The 21,053-nt window shown below is 36.8% G+C and overlaps 1 protein-coding gene and 1 long non-coding RNA gene across 4 annotated transcripts in view; one reads left to right on the top strand and one right to left on the bottom strand.

Moving 5' to 3' along the window:
• LOC140340092 (erlin-1) overlaps positions 1 to 14,746 on the top strand; it is a 21,444-nt gene extending 6,698 nt beyond the window's left edge. For all 3 annotated transcript variants that reach the window (XM_072425101.1, XM_072425102.1, XM_072425100.1), the window contains 8 exons: positions 990 to 1,051; positions 1,405 to 1,530; positions 2,547 to 2,620; positions 2,708 to 2,766; positions 5,215 to 5,306; positions 6,829 to 6,918; positions 9,507 to 9,586; positions 9,821 to 14,746. In XM_072425101.1, coding sequence (XP_072281202.1) covers positions 990 to 1,051; positions 1,405 to 1,530; positions 2,547 to 2,620; positions 2,708 to 2,766; positions 5,215 to 5,306; positions 6,829 to 6,918; positions 9,507 to 9,586; positions 9,821 to 10,009 — 772 coding nt within the window. In that variant the 3' untranslated portion in view covers positions 10,010 to 14,746. The remainder of the gene's footprint in view (positions 1 to 989; positions 1,052 to 1,404; positions 1,531 to 2,546; positions 2,621 to 2,707; positions 2,767 to 5,214; positions 5,307 to 6,828; positions 6,919 to 9,506; positions 9,587 to 9,820) is intronic.
• LOC140340096 (uncharacterized) overlaps positions 3,332 to 21,053 on the bottom strand; it is a 57,485-nt gene continuing 39,763 nt past the window's right edge. The window contains exon 2 of the long non-coding RNA XR_011922582.1: positions 3,332 to 3,698. This is a non-coding gene — a long non-coding RNA (uncharacterized lncRNA). The remainder of the gene's footprint in view (positions 3,699 to 21,053) is intronic.

The raw sequence follows: 21,053 nt of genomic DNA, 5'->3' as shown, positions 1-21,053 counted from the left end.
ACAATCTAAAATAAATTTCCATGCAAAAAATGTAACGCTTTTTGCATGGAAATAAAGGATTAGAGCGCTCTGCGTTGGCGTACATCTCCCTCTGCCATTCCTGATGACGTCGGTGCGCGCTCCCATCGATGAGGGTCGTAGCGGGAAACTCCTGTATCCAGCCCAATACAAAATATATTTATGTGGTTTTATCTATAGGTATGTGATGTTGGACTTGTTTTGGTGTTTTAAAATTTACAACACTAGGGAGGTGTTGAAAAATATAGTACTATACAGTATACAGAATTATTGCATTTTCAGTATTTTTTATTTATTTATGCATTCTTGTTTAATCTGATTTTTGTGTTTTTTATTTAATTTTATTATTAAAGTTATTTATTTTTTTTACATGATTGTGTGTTTCAAACTTTATTATATTCGGGATATCTACTAGTACTAGACCCTTGTTTGGCCATATTTCTGTAAGTTACAGGTCTACAATTTAAAAAAAAAAAAAAGAAAAAAGTTCATGAAAAAAAGTGTACTGCTTTTGATACAGAAAAAATTATCTTGGTAAATTTTAGTAAGCTTTTATTAAAAAGATGGGGCAGGTCTGCCGAAAAAAAACCTATTTCCCACAAAAGGTCCTTCTTTGCAGCTGCTGTCAGGGCAAAAGCTCTTTTTATTTGGAACCAGTACACATAGACGATTTTTCATATGTGATTTTATTTCTAATCTGATAAAACAATCATATCTGGTGTAATTCTGAAGGTAATTCAGCCAGCAGATCATAGGCAACTGATCTCTCCAAATGTCTGATCAGATGTGGAGAGATCAAACTTTGGCATTGGATCTGCTTGAACACTCCAGGCTTTAGGCTGTGGTTACTCTTTAAACAAAGTTAAATGTAAGTTTTATCTAACATACTTTGATTTCCTTAATATGTGTAAAATGTTAGAAAATAGTTCCTAACTGCTATGTATTTATGTGTGTTTTTGTTTTCTTTTTAGTGGGGGTGTTATGATTTACTTTGACCGGATAGAGGTTGTAAATATGTTGACTCCCTCAGCAGGTTGGTATCTGTTATTGGTGTGTGTGTGTGTGTGTGTGTGTACATTTAAGATAATTGCAATTGTGAACAAACTAGTGATGAATTTGAAATGATAATTTTTCTATCTATCCTAAGCTTGATTGAATTCAGAATTTTGGTCTTGTTGCTTTTTTTTCTAGAGAGGTGGTGTTAAATATATTTTTCAACCCAAGCATCTGTATATTAATAATATTTATTGTTATCTCTATAAAGAAACTTCTGTCTTTCATAATTTTGTTAAAAATCAGAGATGAACCTTGCAGCATCATCTGCTTAGTTTGCAAAGTACAATCTTGATGTACCCTTAATATAATGCTTTCTTTATCTTTTTACAGTTTATGATGTTGTGCGAAACTACACGGCAGATTATGACAAGACGTTAATTTTTAACAAAATCCACCATGAGCTGAATCAGTTTTGCAGCGTTCACACGTTGCAAGAAGTCTATATAGAGCTGTTTGGTGAGTGAAATGCAGTGAGGATAACTTGTGTCTGCATTGTGAATGGTGACAGCTACAAAAACTACTATTAACTAAAAGTGATTTTGCTCTTTTGGTATTTCCTTACAAAGTCTAACCTAACCCATTTTTAGTGTCAAATAAATTGTATCTAAACCCAAAAACTTTAATATATACCAGTTTTTGATAGGTAGTGGAAGCAGGCAGCAACCCTGTTAGGATCTATGAAGAGAAACTATGCATGCTTTTTAGCACGTGGCCACGCTGGCTTGAAGGAGGAAGTTAGTGCAGGTCATAGCTCCTGGCTCAGGTTGTTTACTGCTTTGAAATGAAGTGGTTAGACATCTCAAAAAAGAGTGAAAGAAGTTATGTACTGACTAATAGAGTTCCCGGGCTTTTAGTGTTCATAAAGTATTTTTTCTATTTAAATAAAGTCTATAGTCCACATACAGTAATAAAACTGCTTTTTTACCCTCATATTCTTATCCAGAACTATAACTATTAAAAACAACCCTAACTTGACCTTGAAACTCAAATGCACAAAAATAAATATTCCTATATGCTATTATTTTTAAAGTAAAATGACTAATGAATCTTCCTGAAAGCAGCCATCTTTCTCAAGCTCTATTGTAGTTGGCAAATACTTCTGCGTTATGGTATAATCTAGAATAGTGTTTTATGTAGATAATCTGAGATTACAGTCCTAGCTGGTGATTCAGTATCATTTGTTTTCTCCTTGTGCATTAATCCTTAATCTTTTTTTTCAAGTCTAAATGTCAACCACTGTCTACCAGTTCCTACCAGAGGGAGGCTGAAGAAAGCATAGCATATATAGAGAGAATAAAATAGAAAACAAACAAATAAATAAATACTACCTGTATACCTAATAACACTGTTTAGATTGTTTTCTGTTTAGTAATGAATAATTCACTCATGTTTTCTGCTTGTAAACTGTTGAATGTAGGTAATTTAAATATTCTCCTAAATATTTGATAACATTTTCCAATTTTTGTCTGTAGATCAGATTGATGAGAACCTTAAGCTGTCGCTACAGAAAGAACTTAATTCTATGGCCCCTGGACTCACGATTCAGGTAATTATTGTTCTCTAAATAATATAATATAATTAAAATTATAATGAAAGCTAATTTGTGTTATCATTTGTAAATTTTGGACCTTAGGCTGTGCGTGTCACTAAGCCGAAGATTCCAGAAGCTATCCGCAGAAACTTTGAACTAATGTAAGTTACTTGGCTGATATACAGGGTGATTATCTCATGTGAAAAATGTTTTTTTTCAGTCATATGCTATAAAAAAGATAATTGAACTGTTTTGTTTCCTGAGTAAAAGTGATTTAGAATAATAAAAAAAAAATTAAATAAAACCTGTACTAGTCCGAAAACCAGTCTGTGCACTCTTCTAAAACTGGAAACTTGCTATCCTATACTTAAAAGTGTACGGCAAAGCAAAAACTATATTCTGCCCATTGTCCCATGGAGAGTGTCCTATTTGGTCGCTTAATCGCTCTGTTTGAGTATATATCTGTTATATCCGCGTTTCTAAACACATAAAAACGTCAATGAAAGCTTCCATTGAATTTGTTTTTTAGCCTTTTATAGAAGCTTCAATCGAAGACAGTGGAGACTTTTATAAGGGTTTTTAGCAGGACTTTGGAATTTGGAAGCCCCCTTTTATAAGGGTACTCCCAGATCTCCGCTGCCCCACCATGGAGAATGAGTAAAGGGGAACATAAAACTTACTTTTTTCCTAAATTGGTTAAAAATGTGTTAAAAAATAAGACAAGACTTTAATGTTAAAGCAATTTATTAAATGTGTGTGATTTGTGTAACTGTGTTAAACTTTATCAGGGTTTCCCTTTCCTGAGCCAATCACGGAGCAGAGCAATGAGCGGAGCTCTTCTCCGCTGACAGATCCGCTTTCTTGCTTGCTCCTGCAGCCCTACCGGAGCCGTGACATGTGTTCTGCATCCAAGAACACATCACAGCTCCGCTTGGGGTTTCCCGTTTCTCAGGCATTCAGCACTAGAGGTGAATGGGGAGACTTGCCCTCATTTGCTCTCATTGCCTGGCGGCCCCACACTGTCGGGGGTCCCACGGCTGTGCTCATGTCATGAATGCAGCCGCACAGAATCATCCTTTTATTGTGGGATAACCTGTAAAAAAAAAAAAGTTTAACAAAGTTACACAAAACAAAAATCTTATTTTTTACACATTTTAAACTCAGGGAATTAGTAAGGGGCTTTAAGTACCCTGTTCTTTTTCCCTAAAAGGGTTAAAAGTAAAACTTTTATAAATGCTTTTGTAAAATTGCTGCATATTGCGGTAAAACACCTCATAGGCGAATATACAATTTTTTTTTTAGCGTTTTAAAGGCAAGCTTTAACCTCCTAAGCGGTAATCCCGAGTGTGACTCGGGGTGAATTTTAGTTGCAAAAAGCGGTAATCCTGAGTCACACTTGGGGTTTTAACCCAAAAAAAAACCACTTACCTTTCTCTGTCGCTGTCCCCCGGGGTCCTGCTTGTCCCCGCAGGTCCTGGGCACACATCTGCCTCCTTCTTGCGGTCTCCAGCCGCTAACTGCTGAGCCATTATCTACAGGGTTCTCGTCACGTCGGTGTGGCCGGGACCCAAAAGTCAAAATCATTTTGTATTAGATTCAATACAAAATAGCTGTATTGAGTCCAATACAAAGAAATATTCATATAATTATATATGTATTATATAATTGTATGCTGCTGTACAGTTATATTACATGTTAAACTTTATTTTTATTTTTTAATTTTAACATTTTTATTTTTTGTTTGTTTTTTTTTTTTTAAAGTTCATTATTAAACTTATTAACTATTGGACATATTTTGGTGAGTTTTGCCTAAGAATTATAGCCTACAATGTAAAATAAGTTTCCATGCCAAAAAATTGTATCACTTTTTGCACAGAAATTTGGACAGAATCAGACCGCTGGGGAGGTTAAAACGCTTGTAAAAGTGCATATAAATGTGGTAGGAAGGTTTAAATGCTCTTTTAAAACCTTGTAGACCCAGCCTAACAGCCCATATGGTGGAAATTACAGCTACCAAATATTATTTGTAGCCAGCATACCATATATCTGTTTTTGTTTCAGAGATTTCTTTAACATTTCTGACTTAGAAATATTCTTAGCTACTCTAGCATGCATTACTTGATGCTGACATTATGGAGCGCTTTACAAGTCCATAGCCATATATCTTTAATACAGTGTTAGGTCCATTTTTGGGGGACACTAATTAACCTAACTGCATATGTTTGGAATGTGGGAGGAAACCAGAGTACTCGGATGAATCCCACGCAAACACGGGGAGAACCTGCAAACTCCATGCAGAATAGTGTCCTTGCTGAGATCTGAACCTGGGACCCAGAGCTGCAAAGGCCAGAGAGCTAACCTCTGAGCTACCGTACTTGTTTTGCTATTAACAAATAGATTTTCAATATTACCATTGTTCAACCCAGTAATTTATTTAAGCTGGGGGTGAAAAAATTGTAGGTGGTTGGCAGCCATGCATTCTGACCCAACTCTTCAGTAAACACCCAGAATATCTAGAGCATAGCTATTATTTATCAAAATGTTTAGTATATAAAACCTAAATTGTGCATTTCTCTGACCTAGGTTTATCTTGTTAATCTTTTTTTCAGGGAGGCAGAGAAGACCAAACTATTGATTGCTGCACAGAGGCAGAAGGTGGTTGAGAAGGAAGCAGAGACTGAAAGAAAAAAAGCTGTGATAGGTAGGTTTGCATTGCATCAAAGGTGTGGTTGGAATGAAAGTGATACAGCTACTATGAATTGGTAAAGCTGAATATTAATTTATTTTCAGTCTTCCTCATTTAATAATGTTAGGTAGGGGTAAAAATCACCAATTAAGTGGAGAGGAAATCTCATTGAACGAGGGAACAAAGGTAATAGGACACTTCATTGTAAAAAGAAAATATATCTAAAGCTTTAGCGTACTAGTTAGATAAGGTAGTTACCTACTTGAAGTGTTGGTTGTGTAAGGGAATATATATAAAGAACAGAGCGTCCAGCCAGCAGATGACTGTATGCTGCAGGCAGGGTGTTCTTATAAATGGTTAATTCAAATTAGCATAGTTGCAACTGCGCTTTGCTTTGTTCTTCCGCGCATGCGCAGTTGCAGGTTTGAAGTCAGGCTTGTTTTGTTCCTTTATCCATTTGCATTGTTTGCATCTTCCGCATTTGAATACTCCTTTACGGTTTTCAGCTCTGACAGTGGATTGGTTGTTTTGATAGTCTACTCAAGAACAGTGTGTCTTTTAGGGATTACTATTGGTCTCAAGTAGGTATCTACCAGTTCACTAGCATTTGATGAATATGATCGGGAGTCCGGAGGGATTTTGAATACTTTTATGGACTTTTGGGAAGGAGTAGAAGGTAGAGGTTACAGGATGTTAGTTAGCAGGAGGATAGCTTTTCATAGATTGATTGATTGATGATGCCATTAATAAAAGCTGTTTCAGTTATAGAGTAGTGCTCTTGATGGAATGATTGTACTATATGACCTGATATTGTGCTGTACCACTCCTGGTTTCGTAGGATGTTATAGCAGATTATTCTTAATGGCATCTGTCCGTTATGACTATATTTCCTACTTTGATAGTTTTATGATTATATTTTTGTCTTCAGGTTATCCAGTGCTTTTTGTTGTTTTTCACTGAGATTTATGTGAAATTTGTAACTTTTTGTTTCCAATTCCATGATATCTTTAGTCACCATGTTTGTAAAAGTTTTTATGTGAGAATACTGGGAAATCGGTGGGTAGTATGTGGATTTCTGGCGTCTCACAGGAATAGAAGATTTGAATCTGTCTTCAGTGGGTGAACTTGGTTGAGTGTTTAAGTTTTCAAATTCTTCATTTTCCTCCAATAGTTGTTGCAAGATTTTTAAGGCTCTGAAGTGAGTATTAAATTCTTTGAATTCCGAGGGAAGTTGTAATTGGTTTGTACATGATTACATGATAACAGATTTGCTGGGCACACAACAATAGTAAGTAAAAAGCTGGTCTATGAGGCTAAAGTTCAGGTTTACTGCAAAATCGTCGAGTCATACCTTAAAATTGAAATCTTGCTTATGTGTGTCCACATCATATTATTATACTTGAAAAGAAGTTTAATAAACATTTTAAGCTGTGTGTTGTCAAATTTGTATGTATCTGGCTAACCTTGCAAATGTTTTTTTTTTTTTTTTTTGGTATAAAATCATTAACCATATACATTGCTGGTTTTCAATTTGCAGAGGCAGAAAAAGTTGCACAAGTGGCAAAAATTCACTTCCAACAAAAAGTAATGGAGAAGGAAACTGAGAAACGTATTTCTGAGATTGAAGGTCAGTGTAATCAAATTTCTTCTCTGGTAAATATCCAGCAGATCTTGCACAAAGAAATGGAGCCATATGACATAGGAACCAAAAGTAAAGCTATGCTGTATCGTTTTGGAATGTGTGAATTATGCTAACCTAGTAATGTGTCTCTGGTTTGTTGAGTAACCCCCTTTAGCTGGCAGAGTGCAAAGGGGGAACTTTTTCGTCTTTTTTCATTTATAAATTATTATAACCGTTAATGTCTCCATACCTTCCTCATAATATATTTACCAAGCAGTAGTGTCATGTAATGTGAGATGCATCATCACAGTCCCACCTGGTCTACACTTTCATTAATAATACTACCCAAACCTTTATTGTGAATCATGTCTGGGTTCATGTGTGTTGGTGTAATCCATGATCCTAACTTGCACTGTAACAAAGTCCCAGCACACAGAGAGATATAAGAGTTAAGTCATGTTTTGCGTCAGAACCACGCTGTTTGTACACAGTTGTCAGTTTTCACAGGTTTTGCATTTTTTCCCATAAAGATGGAGGAAAGTGATAAGTTGTATGGAAGGCAGGAAGACGTTACACCAAGGGAAGTAGGTCCTGAGAGAATATAGTTCTTTACAGAGTACACTGTAAGAGATAAGTGATGTAGTAGCTGCAGATACCTTATGTCTGTATTTACTGGCATTTACACCACAGCGTTGTGATAATACAGCAATGCATGTTATATGTGTTGGTACACCCCAATGCCATTCCATATGAATGACACGCAGCTTATCTTTGAAATGGATGAGCCCTACAAGTGATTGCTTCTTTGGTTCCCTTGCTTGGTATGGCCAGTTGGTGTCTCATTCTCCTGGCTATATTTTGTCAGTACAACACTTTTCCCTGCAGAATCCATCTCTATGATCAAAATTACCCCATACTTAATGTCCAGGTGACATTTGTCAGGTAGAAAAGGAAAAGAACAGCAGTCTCCTCCATGTGGACACAGCTTTTTAAATGTTTTTGCAAAACTTTTTGAAATATATATATATATTTGTGAAATATTTTAATATTTTTCTCTCTGTGGAGATTGGTTTGGTTTTTGGTATAGTTTGGAGTTCTGTTTTCCCTACCTAACATTTCATTTGAAGGCAAATTAATTGGTCTTGGTTCAAATAGCTGGAAAGCGATAAGATAAAACCTAATGTTTTTTGTCAAAAATCCCAGTGATAATTTGTAAGATAATAATGATAATATTTATAGGTGCTGCAGTTAAAATTTTCACTGATGGGTACCAGACAAATGGACCTAAAAGAAAAATAAAATACATTTATTTAATGAAAATCCCACATCTGATCTTTTATAGTTATACAGAGCCACCAGTTGGTCATATTTTCCAATACATCTCATAAGGTTCTGTAATGATACTGACGTATTTTATATTAATATTAAACAGTATTTATATAGCACCAACATATTGCACAGCGCTGTACATTAAATAGGGATTGCAAGTGACAGACAGATACAAGCAGTGACACAGGAGAAGACCCTGCCCAGAATTGCTTACAATCTTAGAGATAGTATGTAATATCGCACAGACAGGCCTATTTCTGGTCGCTGACTTGAATTCTAAGACAGGCGAGTGGATACCATTTTTAGTAAGAGGTCAGCAAAGATTAAATGTTTACATAAACTCTAGTACTTATAAATGATGATCCTCGGCCTTGGTGGTCCTCAGCTCTGGCCTGTGTGCCTCCCAGTGGGGTCCTTTTCCTGACTCAAAGACCACCAAAATTTTCTCTTGGCCTGGCGCACCGACCAGAGCCGCAGACCATGTCCCCTGTACGGATCACAGACTCGGGGCGGTGGACGGGTTGTGTTTTAAAAGGTTGGCAACCACTGATCCACATTATCTTTGTATAGCAGTATATTCAAACATTTATATGCTGTTTATTGTGCTCTGTATTGGGGCTCGTTCACTGTGTGCGTGTGACATGCAGGACTGGCTAAGCAGAATTTTGCTAGTACAAATATATAAATAGTTTACAGTTTGCTTGTATTTCTATTTTAGATCTTAGAAATTAATTGTTTTAAAGTTGAAATTAAATGTCTATTATGTCCTGCCTTTCCTTCGCATCAACTTGCAGTAGGGTCATCACTACCTCCTGAGTGGGAGGGATGAGCACGGTTATAAACATAGCTCCCTGTAAATATCACCGCAGCCGTACCTCACTGCTCCTTTTTAAAAGCTCCCAGCCTTGATGAAAGCAGTGGGTTAATTCTTGGTGGGAGTTATGCATATATCATAATGTCTTGCTGGGTGGTTGTCGGGCTAGAGGTGTGGTCCTTCCTAGACATAATGTATTAAGGCATTTGTATTCAGGGACAGCCTTTGAGTAGTAAAGCTGGGGAGGAATAGGGTTAAATAATATTCTCCCTCTAGGAAATGAGATTGTCTGACTTGCTGCAACATGCAGTACACACTATGAGAAGCTCACTGTGCACTGAGATAGAAGTAAGAATTCTCAGTAAAAGAGAGGAGCCTGTGCAACTTGAGATTGCTAAAGTTCAACATTAACATTTCTGATTATCACCTGCCATTTGTATTCTCACCTTAGATTCTGCATACCTAGCCAGAGAAAAGGCCAGAGCAGATGCTGAATATTACACTTCTGAGAAGTTTGCAGAAGCTAACAAGGTGAGCGGGAATATTTATTTATAAACACTTGTAGATAAAGCAATCTTTAAGAAATGCTGTAATTTTACCTTTTTCGAATTTTACCCTATTTGATAAATTGCCTGCGTTTATGCCAGGTTTACTTCAAGTAATAGCTGAGGAACAGAAGTTTTCTAAATCCCCACCTTCTGTGCATGTTAACATTATGAAAAAAAGTATTCATCTCTACCTTTCTCACATTCTTTTTTTTTTCAGTTAAAGCTCACACCACAGTATCTGGAACTCATGAAGTTTCAAGCCATTTCAGCAAACAACAAGATCTACTTTGGAAGTGACATTCCCAGTATGTTTCTGGATTCCACTTCTCTGAAACCCCCAATAGTGCAGCAACAAGGTTTTTCAGACAGAGAGGGTAAGACCCAAAGGAAGGCTGGGAAGTCATGAGGATGATCTGGTGTGGGGAAAACTCTTTGCAGCCTCTTGGATATAAAGAAGAAGCTATAAGGATGTAACCCAAACAAGCACAACAGCTTTCCGAAGACTGATCATAAAACATCAACTGCCACTTCATTTTCTCTCTCTTTTTTTTCCCAACTCTTAAACCCTTTACTTGCAGTATTTAGCCTTTCTCGAATATTTCTTCGTTCTTCCAATTGAACATCAAGCTGTATTAGAAAAATGAAACCTGGTGCTCATACTGAGCTTAGCAAACAGCTGCGTTTTAAGCAGTCACTGGCTGTTGTCCCCTTACACACTACATTATATAAAATGTGCCTCTGAAACCATTGGAGGTTAACTTGGAAAGTCAGGGATTACTGTTTGCAGAAGACACAAAATGTTCTTCTGTATGCAGTGCCTGTAAATAAATATTTAAGGAGGGCAGAGTTCAATTTTAAAAAGGATCTTGTGGCCAAACATAATGGCTAACACAACTGCACTGTCTGTACTTCGTTCATTGCACTATAGTTACCTGTTGATTCGTTGAGAAATCCAGGAGATGCAACCCAAGTCTTAACGCTTAACTTATATCTGTGATTCCTTTTTAAAAGACAACATGAACTAGCTTGCAAAAAAAAGAGAAAGCTGGCCTATCATTTTGTGGAGTGTTGCAGAAAGCTGTCCTTTTACCACTTTTCTACAAGCATTTGGGACAGGCTCTACATGATATTCATTGCTTGCACTGATATCTGGGACTGTTTTGAACATCCTACTTTTTATTTCCCGTTGTCTTACTGTAAATAGAAAAGGTTCTCTTTATCCAGGTTGTAAGCTGCTCTGAGTTTTCAGAAAACCTTTTTGGTGCTTGTTTCCTATAAAATTAAATCTAGGCCCATGTGGGATATTGGCTTTTTTTTTTTTAAGTCCTTTTAAGATGATTTTGTAGAGCACTCCCTGCAAAAGAAAAGCACTTACCCGTGTTTCTACCTGTTTCTCAAATCTTAGTTCTCTTGTTGAACAAAGCCCTAAGCAGAATTTTAAGCATCTGACACACCTGGAAGTGCTCTGGTTCAGCCACCAACCACTTACTCTCTAAAGGAAAGGGAAGTAGCTGCTGGCCAATGTAATCCTGACGTACATCATCAAACACATCTAAAAGAGGGCAAAGGATTTAGGAATAGGTATCGGCACATTTTTTTTCCCTGCTGGTTGAGCTTTTTTTATTTTGAAAAACTGCAACAGAGTCACTTTAAAGACTAGTGTGCACAGCACTGAAAGCACTGCTGCCGAGTTAGTTTTGATGGTAACTTGCGTTGGGGTTTATACAATCTTACAGCCTTTGATGTTAAGGAGCTTTCAGAATGTGATGGCGCGCATCCAGGTTTGTGTGTATGGTCTGAAAAAAATAGGAGACGTTAAATTTTCTTGGATGTTGACTTTCGCTCATTATTTAAAGATTTGTATTAGTAAGATATTAACAACCAGAGTTTGAGGACAAAGGTGTTTAATAGAGATTATTATAACTGATATGACTGAGGTTGCTGAGCTGGACGAAATACTAAAGCCTAATGTATTACTTTTTATTAACTACTTAACCTTTTGTAATACTTTTTTTTGGAATACCCCACTTTTAGGAAGATAACATTACCTTATAGTCATATTATTTAAATATTCTTATTCAATTTATTATAAAGCTTGTAGGGAGAAAAGTAAGACTGATGATATAAAATGTTAGTTCCTTTGCTGTCTTGCTGATTCATTGTCCTTGGTCCTATGAGTTATCCAGACCAAACACGTATTTGAATTAGAAATACCGACTTGCTGCTGTCTACTTGTGAGGTCATAGACAGCCAGGTGCTGCCATTTTCTCAAGGTGGTTAGCAATAGCAGCATCTATATTTCTCTTGTCATAAGGTTATGTAACTTGAACCACCAGTGTTAAATGCTAATGGATCTGTAAGAGGACATTATGCTGCAGACTTAACTATTTTTTTATTTTGTTATATACACTGATACCAGCCAAAAAATGTAAACCACTTTCCGGATTTTGTGTATTTTGCTATTGTTTTGCTAAACATCTCTGATCATCTACCAAATAGACTCCACAAGATCTTTGAAAGTGCCCTGTTGTATCTGACACCAATATGGTAGCATCAGATCCTTTAAGTCATACTGCCATTTCTGTCCTCTCTTCTTCCTATAGTGCATCATGTGGTTATCTGTTTCCCAGGTAATGCCTCATACATACACTGGCAGGACCCACAGGTTCCAAAAGGAAACGTTACTCATCAGACCAAGCCGTTGTCTTTCATTGCTCTGGACTGGTCAGGATAGACTCTGGTTTGCTGTCCCATAGCCACCTATGCATCACACTGTTCTGACGCCTTTCTTTCATGGTTTGCAATAAAGTGGCTTTAGAGGCTGACATAACATGCAATAAAACATGTCCCCCAATGTATTATTGGCCAGAAAGTTATCCCACCTGCCTTTTGTCCTAAAGTAATGCCATCTGTCAAAAATAAAATTCTCTGATCTCTATTTCATAGTACAATAATTGAGAAGCATCCATTAGAGCAGTGGTCCCCAACCTTTTGGAGGTCACGGACCACTGAATGCACGGACTCCGGACCGTGTGGGGAGCCGTGTGTCACTCAAAGGGCAAGAAACCTCCCCCAGGGTGTCATGATGCCAGAACCCACCCATTCTCCCATCGCAGGTCTGAGTCTGCGATAGAAGAGTGGGCGGGTTGTGTCCAGAGACCGCCCTGGGCCTCCGATGCGTACCAGAAATGTGGTTCTTCTCCTAAACTCGCTGGGGGATGCACCGGCCAGAGCCGGGTTGGGGACCCCTGCTTTAGGGCATATGGAGTAGAATGAGAGAACTGTGCAAGTTAGAAAATAAAGCATTTTGTTTTTGCTGTAATTTCTGCAGTCAGGCAAATCTTCATTGATTTGTTTGCAGTGTAAATAGAAGCATGACTTATCCTAAAAAGTATGCCAATTTGTTTATTATTTTAAAATGGGTTCTGTTCCTAAAAATACCAATGGTGTAGTGATCAATAAGAACAGAGAAAAAATTCTGACTATAGTTCTATTTTACTTTTTTCCAGAAACTTGTTCAGAAATAAATGTTCAATGGTTTCTTACCAGATGGCTAACTTCTGCCCCCACATATGAATTAATGATCCTTGAGCACCTATGACACCATTGCTGATACACTGGTTATTGTTGCTTGGCCCAGTTTTGGTAGATACTAACCACTGCATACCAGGAATACACCACAAGACCTTCTGTTTTGAAGTTGGCCTGACCCACTGTTCAATCATCACAGTTTGGTCCTTATCAAAGTCAATCTAATCCTTTATTTTACCCGCTTTTCTTGTTTTTTACACATCGCCTTCAAGAACTATTTACTGCCCAATATAATCCCCCTTTAACATGCATTTTCACCAATTTAGTGTTCACTTCAGCTGTCTGTGGTTTTAATTTTGTGGCCAATCAGTGTCAATGTGGTTGCTTGTATCTGATGAGTGCAGATCTTTGTTCCTACTGGACACCCCTGATGCCAGTCAATTGGGATCAGTTTATAGATAAACATCCAATCCAATATAATTGGACCTTTTGGGACTTCATTTTACTGGCATTGGATCCCTTGTTGCTTTGGCTTTCTACAGGTGAAGTTTGATAACGTTATGATATAGGTTTTGAGGTGTCCTCTATTCCTTGGAATTTTGCGAATAGAGGCTAAAGAACCTAGAATACAAATGCCATCGGTCGCCCACTGTAGTCACTGGTTAGAAGTGAAACCCTTCCTCAATGTTTTGTTTTTTTTTGTTGTTGAGTAGGATCATGCTATTGCAGCTCAGGAGTTGTGCTTCCAATATAGGAAATATTGTCAGGAAACTGTTTTCAAATTTTTAAAATGAAATGTTCCATATCTTTCATTTAAAAAATTTATTTTGTCATTCTACTACTGGAAAGATCAGATATCATTCTCATCCCTAGTTTTGAAGGTGTCTTTCCCTGTCAAGATTGAACACTTTTCTCTTGTGTTTGAATGTTGTTCCCCATTCCTCCAGAATTGAAAATTGTAAGTTGGCTAGCAGACTTTCACCTCAATTGGCTGAATCTAGGGGGTTATTAGACTGTAGACCCTGCCAGGGATGGAGAGAGACCTGGGATCATTTATGTCATGTTTAACCAGCTCTCAATCCAAAACAGAACTCATTTTGAATGGAGCTGACCCTAAACCATTAAAGTTGAACTGTAGGCAAATCGCTAAATTCATAGAAGAAACACATAAAGGAGCTGTTGTACCTGCTAAAGTATCTGTATTCTTGCTCATCCATTTCTGTGATTTCTCCCAGCCCTGCAACACTTCACATCCAGGCCAATAACACAACTGTTCTATCAAGTTATATACTGTTGAAGGAATACCGTGGCTTAGCTTTAGCAACTCAAGAATATGTCAAATGTTTTATTTAGCAATATTTTTGTTAAAGGGGGGGATAATGGTTCAGTAAAATAAAGCTTGCGCATCAAATATAATGTTTCTGACTAGCAGGTATGTGAAAAAAAAAAAGAATTGCCTGCCTTAATAGACATACACCACTACTTTCTTCAGTTTCTGATGTGCTCCAACATTTTATATTGTTCAATGACATCTCTACATTGGGAAGGATATTTATATGCAAATGATACTTTTGGACTTAAATAAAAATAAAATAATTATTTTGGTACCAAATACAGACTTTTTTTTTCTTGTATGTTTTTCGCTTTTTAATTTATTTTTTTTTCCTGTGATTTTTAATACCTCTTGCAGCAGGATAATGTTCACACCCTTCCTCGCTTAACCCAGGCCCCTTTGCAAACTAATAGCAGGACCCTGTTCCATTTTTATATTTGCTTTATTTTGAAAAGCAGCACCAGGTCTCTCGGATTGCCATTATATGTTTTCAGATGAATTTCACTCTAGGGCAGGGAGCACTGTGAGTGAAATTTGAGATTGTGATTCCCAGTTTCCCAAAATAAACTGGAAGAGTTGTGTGGAGCACCTGCGGCCTCTGAATCGTGAGACTGTCCTTGTAGTTGTAAAGGCTCACAAGTGTCTGTGTAGTGCATGCTGAGCATTGTGCTGGCATCCAACTGTCTAATGCAAATAAGGGCACGTAAACCTTTGCTTATTTGCATTTTTAAGAAAAGGGAAACAAAGGTTCATTTTTGATGTCTGATTATACACCTACAGTAATGTCTAGACATGCAGCTATGGGACCATTGCACTAATGCTTGTCTTTTCCAAACTGCCCATTACCATGTAAAATGTCATGCTGGTGAATGCACAGGTTTTGCATTGCACTACCATTAGTTAAATCCTTTCCTATTCATGTTAATGTAATGCTTAGTAACTTTGTCTTGTCATTTTGAATAGCCCCCTAGTGCAATATTCTATAATAGCAAACATTTATGCCAGCTGTCGCTAACCAGAGGTCCACGAGAAAATTTTGGTGGTCCACAGAAAAATTTGGACATTTTTTGCAATATTTATGTTTTATTTAAAATAAAACAAATAAAATATTCTAATAAATTCTTATATTCTGAATGACAAGTTTTGCCTTTATATTGCACTAAATTCATGAACTGTACTAGAGACAGAAAAACAAGGGAGGGGAAGAGTGACGTCAGTGTAGTCTTAAGCTGTATGAAGCAACCGTTGCCGAGCCGTACTGTTCAGTATTGTTTCGACTATTACAATGGTCACCCCGCACCGCGAATACCCATTCTCTTCCGATTGTATATTTTTTCATTTCTCAGATGCTGTTTTAACCAAGTATGACCTTAATTGTGTATTTTCTTTAACTTGATATATTTAGTGGCGTCAAATAGTTTGAATTTGAGCACTTTCATTTCTTGTTTGGTCTTCGATTCAAATGAAATAAACCCATAACGAGTGAGAAAAAGCAAATATTTTGCATTTCTTTAGTAATACCAAAGTTAATGCAACTAATGATAATAGTAACAATAGTAATACTTCACTTAACTGTGAGCTGATCAATAAATCGGAGCCTCCACAGTCCTCGTCAGACACCATTAGGAAAATCATTATTTTTCAAATGTATTTATCTTTAAAAAAATCATTTTAATGGTCCGTGGGATTTAAAACTATGACTTTATTGGTCCCTGAGGTCTGAAAGGTTGATGACCGCTGATTTATGCAACAGTTTCACTCCTTCCCACTTGTTCGCCTTGATGTGTATTGGCTCTATCCAAGCACTAAAAACCCACAGTACATTTTTGAAGGTCTCTTTTCTGTCTGAAGTAATGATGGTGTGGTAGGGGCATTAATTTTTGACTAACGATTACCTTATATTTGGCAAGCGTGACAAGTTTCTTTGGCTTATTGGGTAAAGCAGCACATGTGCCAACTTAAGTTTGTTTGTTGGTTTGTGTTTTTTTTTTTAGTAAATTAGTTTATTTGAAATGGGTCTTTAGTAACATGATACAACCTAAATCAACTAAGACGACTATTAGTACCAGTATAATTAAGAAAGCCAAGCTCACAAGTGAATATCTATTTTACCTATAAGATCAACAAAAACAATGTTCTCTTGAAAACCCCAATAAAAGCAATAAAATTATTGCAACTTTTTAGAGCACCCAACATAAGATGAGGAAATACCTTTTTTGCCGTTAGATGGCAGCATTGTACCTCCAGTAATACATCGTTTCCAATGAAATCTAATAGTCTTTCCTAACATACCTAGATGACTGGCAGAAGCACAGTGACCTCACTGTTCTGTCTACTGCTGTCACCCAGTGCTCTACCATTTCTTTACACATTACTAGTGTAATGTGGTGTTCAGAATTTGTTTAGGGCTTTAATATACAGTGAGTACAAACAGTGTGATGTTTTACACAACTGATGATCTCAACATTTTGTCACTGTTTTTGTATAAGAATCTATTAAAACAATGTTTTCCTGTGCCTCCAAGGTAAGTGTACATTTAAACTTTTGTCTACTAATGTCACTATGTCCCCTTATCTAAAAAGTAACTAGACATCAGATACAGGTTTGATTTCTTTTGCATGTTCCCATACTTGTCAGCATTAGGAAATTTTCTGAATGTAAAGTCTAAATAAATCCAAAAAGCAAACATTTAAATATTTCTCAGATTACTAAATATTGTTGCTGCCATAGTTTTCTTTTTTGGGCATTGTTTCACCTGCTAATCTTGCATATAACACACTTCCTTCCCAACATGGCTATACTCACTACTCCACTGTAGTTAAGAGATTCATGGTTGTCACAAGTTTGTTACATAAGAGATAATGAAAATAATAGTTTGCAGGAAAGATAAAAATTTTGTGCTTTCAGCTCATTTTTACAAGAAGTGACAAGGACACTGTAACTGAATGAATCTTCCAAGCAGGAACACAGCAATAAAAAAGGAACAGAAGGTAAAACCATTTCTCACTCTAAGCCAGATGCTAACTCTGACCAATGTGACCTGTTTTGCTACTATTACACAATTTCCTAAGCAAAGCTACATTTAGGGTTTCTTTTTATTTATTGGAGCATACTATTTTTTTAAAATTTTTATTTAGATATACTTGATACAGTGAAGCTGATGAGAACATTGTCTTTATAGGAGAGGAAAAGACGCAGATAATATCGATCACTGGATTTCTTCTGATCATCTACACTCTGCACTGAGCTCAATATAGATGAAACCATGTGAACGAATGGTATCAAAGGTATGTTTATAGTCACATTGGTATTTGCCCCCTCTGTATATAGAGCCACAGCTGGCCTACATATAGGGATGAACATTTAGGGTATTTAAGTATTATGCAATCTAAGGGTTCTGATGCAATAGTTTGTCGACGTGACAGTGTTTGGAGAGAGAGCAGTTGGAACAGATCACCATCAGCCATCTGCAAAACAGCATGCAGACAGATTGAGCATGGTCTGTTGTAGTTCATCCTTGCTGATTTATCTTATATACATTAGTGCTTTTTTGGAGAAAGGCGGTCATATTCTGACTTCATGATTGAATGAAAAAATGACTTCTGACAGAATAATTAAAAAAGGTGGCTACTGGTGGAATTTCAGACCAGCTTTAGACAAAGTTACCAGTTACCCTCAATTGACATATATAAAAATAATGAAAATAAGGGTTTGTACAAACATGCCCATGTTTGGTTTGGAAGCCATTTGGCTGAAATAGGCCAAATGTTAAGAATCACGAATTCTATCACGAATATAAACGCCATCGAAATCAACACTATGGCTTGACTTGAAGCAGTGATCAACTGAGTAATAACAGGCAAGGGCCTGTCTCTAGTAAACTACAGCTCCCATTCTCCAGACATTCCCCTTTCACCCATACATTTCCAACAGAATTTCTAGTTCTGAAACAGTACAAGGAAATTTTTGTATTTTTGGACATTTTATGTGCAAGTTGATTACAAAGAAGGTTTAACTACACAAAATAAATAGTTAGAAAAGAAGCCTCCAGCAACATGGGGCGAGTGCTGCTACTGCACATTCTGTATAGCCATTTCCACTTCCACCTGGAGTTCCCCAATGTGTTTGAATATAGCACAAACCTTCCCTGTTTATATGGGCATTATCAATGTGTTGCATGAATCCACAGCAACCCTCACTGCAATTTTAAAATGAAATAAATTAGAATTCTCAGTATAAGTAAATGACTATACTTGTTTTAATTAAGGTGAGTGTTCTATATAACATAGGCTGTAATCTGATGATTGCAATCATGTTCTGTTCAATACCCCAGGGCATATTGGCATAAAACTACAAACACAAGTAAAATATTGAAAACGTATTTCTATGGCATAACATTGATTTAGGCAGCAAATCACTAAATAATAATTAGCTGACAAACTGTAGGGTTGTTGAGTTTGTTATGAAGTAGAATCTCTAAAAAACTGCTTCACCCCTGTCAAGGAAGAAATAATAAATCACATGTTTAAATGCTATGCTACAAACCAGCTTTATAGTACATTTACAGCTAATACAAATTATGTAAAGGGTACATATGCTATCATACAAAATATACTTATTTTTTGCCTTGCCCTTTGACCGTTGGATGGTAAATATACTCTAAAAAGTATATATATGAATCCCTTTTGGCCCTCACCCTAACAAATCTCTCCACATCTTTATCAAGTTTCGGCTCAGTATTTATATCCTGCTAGCCTGAATGATCTTCCTGTGGTTCCTGTATATGTGGGTTCTTTATTGCGGGAGGCGTCTGTCTGATGACAGTTTTTTAAATATACTCGTCTGTCTCCATTCTGTTCTGGTTGCCACTATTTTTTTTTTCTTTGTGTATCCTGGTTTTGACATTTGACCATCTTGATTGGCCAGGCCAGGATAGCATAACTGGAGTTTATTTATTCCGGCTAGACAGAAGAAGATGGCGATTAGGCAGGTATGTATTATTGTAGAAGGGACATTGCTATTTCACATCTGCCTGGTCACAAGTAAAAATGGACCTAAACTCAACTTTTTTACTTTACTTAAAAGGGTAGATAACCCTTGTATTTAAAGTAAACATTTACATTTTTTTAAAAATGGGTGCAGCACTGCTCTGGCTGCTGCTTTGCGCATGCTTAAGGGGGAAGAGATGCCGTTCTCACGCATAATATAACTCACGTTTGTATATAATTTCTCCATTTCATTCAGGCTTTTCTTTCTTTTTTTAAAAGCACATTTGCTTTCAGGAGTCTGCCAACATGCATGTATGCCTTGATAAACATAGTACTTGTTTTTGTACAACATCATCTGTTTCTACTTGACAGTTTCGGAAGCTGTAAAATACGCAGAACTACAAAAAAAAAAACTTTTTCTTACCGAATGTGACATAAGTGCAAGTAATCTATTAACGGAGCAGTGACAATCCAGTATGCATGGCCAGCCAACCCTGCATAGATTTAGCTAGGCAAAAGAGCTATATGACCTATTTCCTGAAAAAGTGCTTATTTGATTTTCTTTACTCAACTGAAAGCATCTTGAATTAAATTAATATCGCCATACTACAGCAATGAATTTAATTTTACAGTTACAGAATAGTTCAAAAACAAATGGCTGAAGTCCAAGCTCAAATGTGGTTCTGTCTTCATAAGTTATCTAACTAATTAATTGTTTGCACTATACTAAAACGAATATAATGATGGAACGCATTCACCACTACATAAACTTAGTATTATTGTGCAATAAAGAATATTGTATGGTTTTTGATATTTAAGCTTAATCAATAGTAATTGGAAAGTAGGGGATGGGATAGTACAAAATGGCATAAGGTAGTAGAAAGCATAAATCCAGGCCAGTGTTTGGAACTAGATATGTACACAGGTCTATAATGGAACAGGAGCTACATTTTTGTCACTAGGTTTGAAAAGGACAGTTGTCTGTTTTTGCATGCCATAGCATTAACAATACTCCTCACTGTAAACCCCAAAACTCCAAATCATTTGGAGGGCTGTCTACATACATTTGGCCATATAGTGTATCACAATTTTCTTTTGTGTTAGAATGTTATCACTCCCTTGTCACAGTTAACAAATCACTCTAGTCATACCTTACAAATAATTGTGGGAGCTGTTCTTTATTAGCACTGCACTTCCAGTGCCCAAGCCTTCGAATTCTTCTTTTGTCTCCCCACAAACTTTGAGGGTTTGCAAGGTTTCTAGGGCACAAATGCCCATAATTTAAGTGCTGCAATACTACAAACAATGGAAACAAAGTTTTATGTACAGTATATCAAATCATCATATGGGTGGCATGATGGCTCAGACTTTGAATCTCGGCCAGGACACTATCTGCATTCAGTTGGCATGTTCTCCCAGTCCATGTGTGGGTTTCTTTTGGTACTCCAGTCTCCTCCCACATGCCAGAAACATGCAGTTAGGTTAATTGGTGTCCCCCCAAAATTGATGTTAAACTTTATTTAATTTAATAGTGAGCCCCTTTGACGGATGACTTTGTAAAGCACTGCGTTATGTGTCAGTGCTAAATAAATATGAGA

The sequence above is a fragment of the Pyxicephalus adspersus genome, chromosome 10 (genome assembly GCF_032062135.1).
Source record: "Pyxicephalus adspersus chromosome 10, UCB_Pads_2.0, whole genome shotgun sequence".
Lineage (NCBI taxonomy): Eukaryota > Metazoa > Chordata > Amphibia > Anura > Pyxicephalidae > Pyxicephalus > Pyxicephalus adspersus.
The sequence above is the reverse complement of the archived record's forward strand: the minus strand, read 5'-3'. Positions and strand labels throughout refer to the sequence as shown.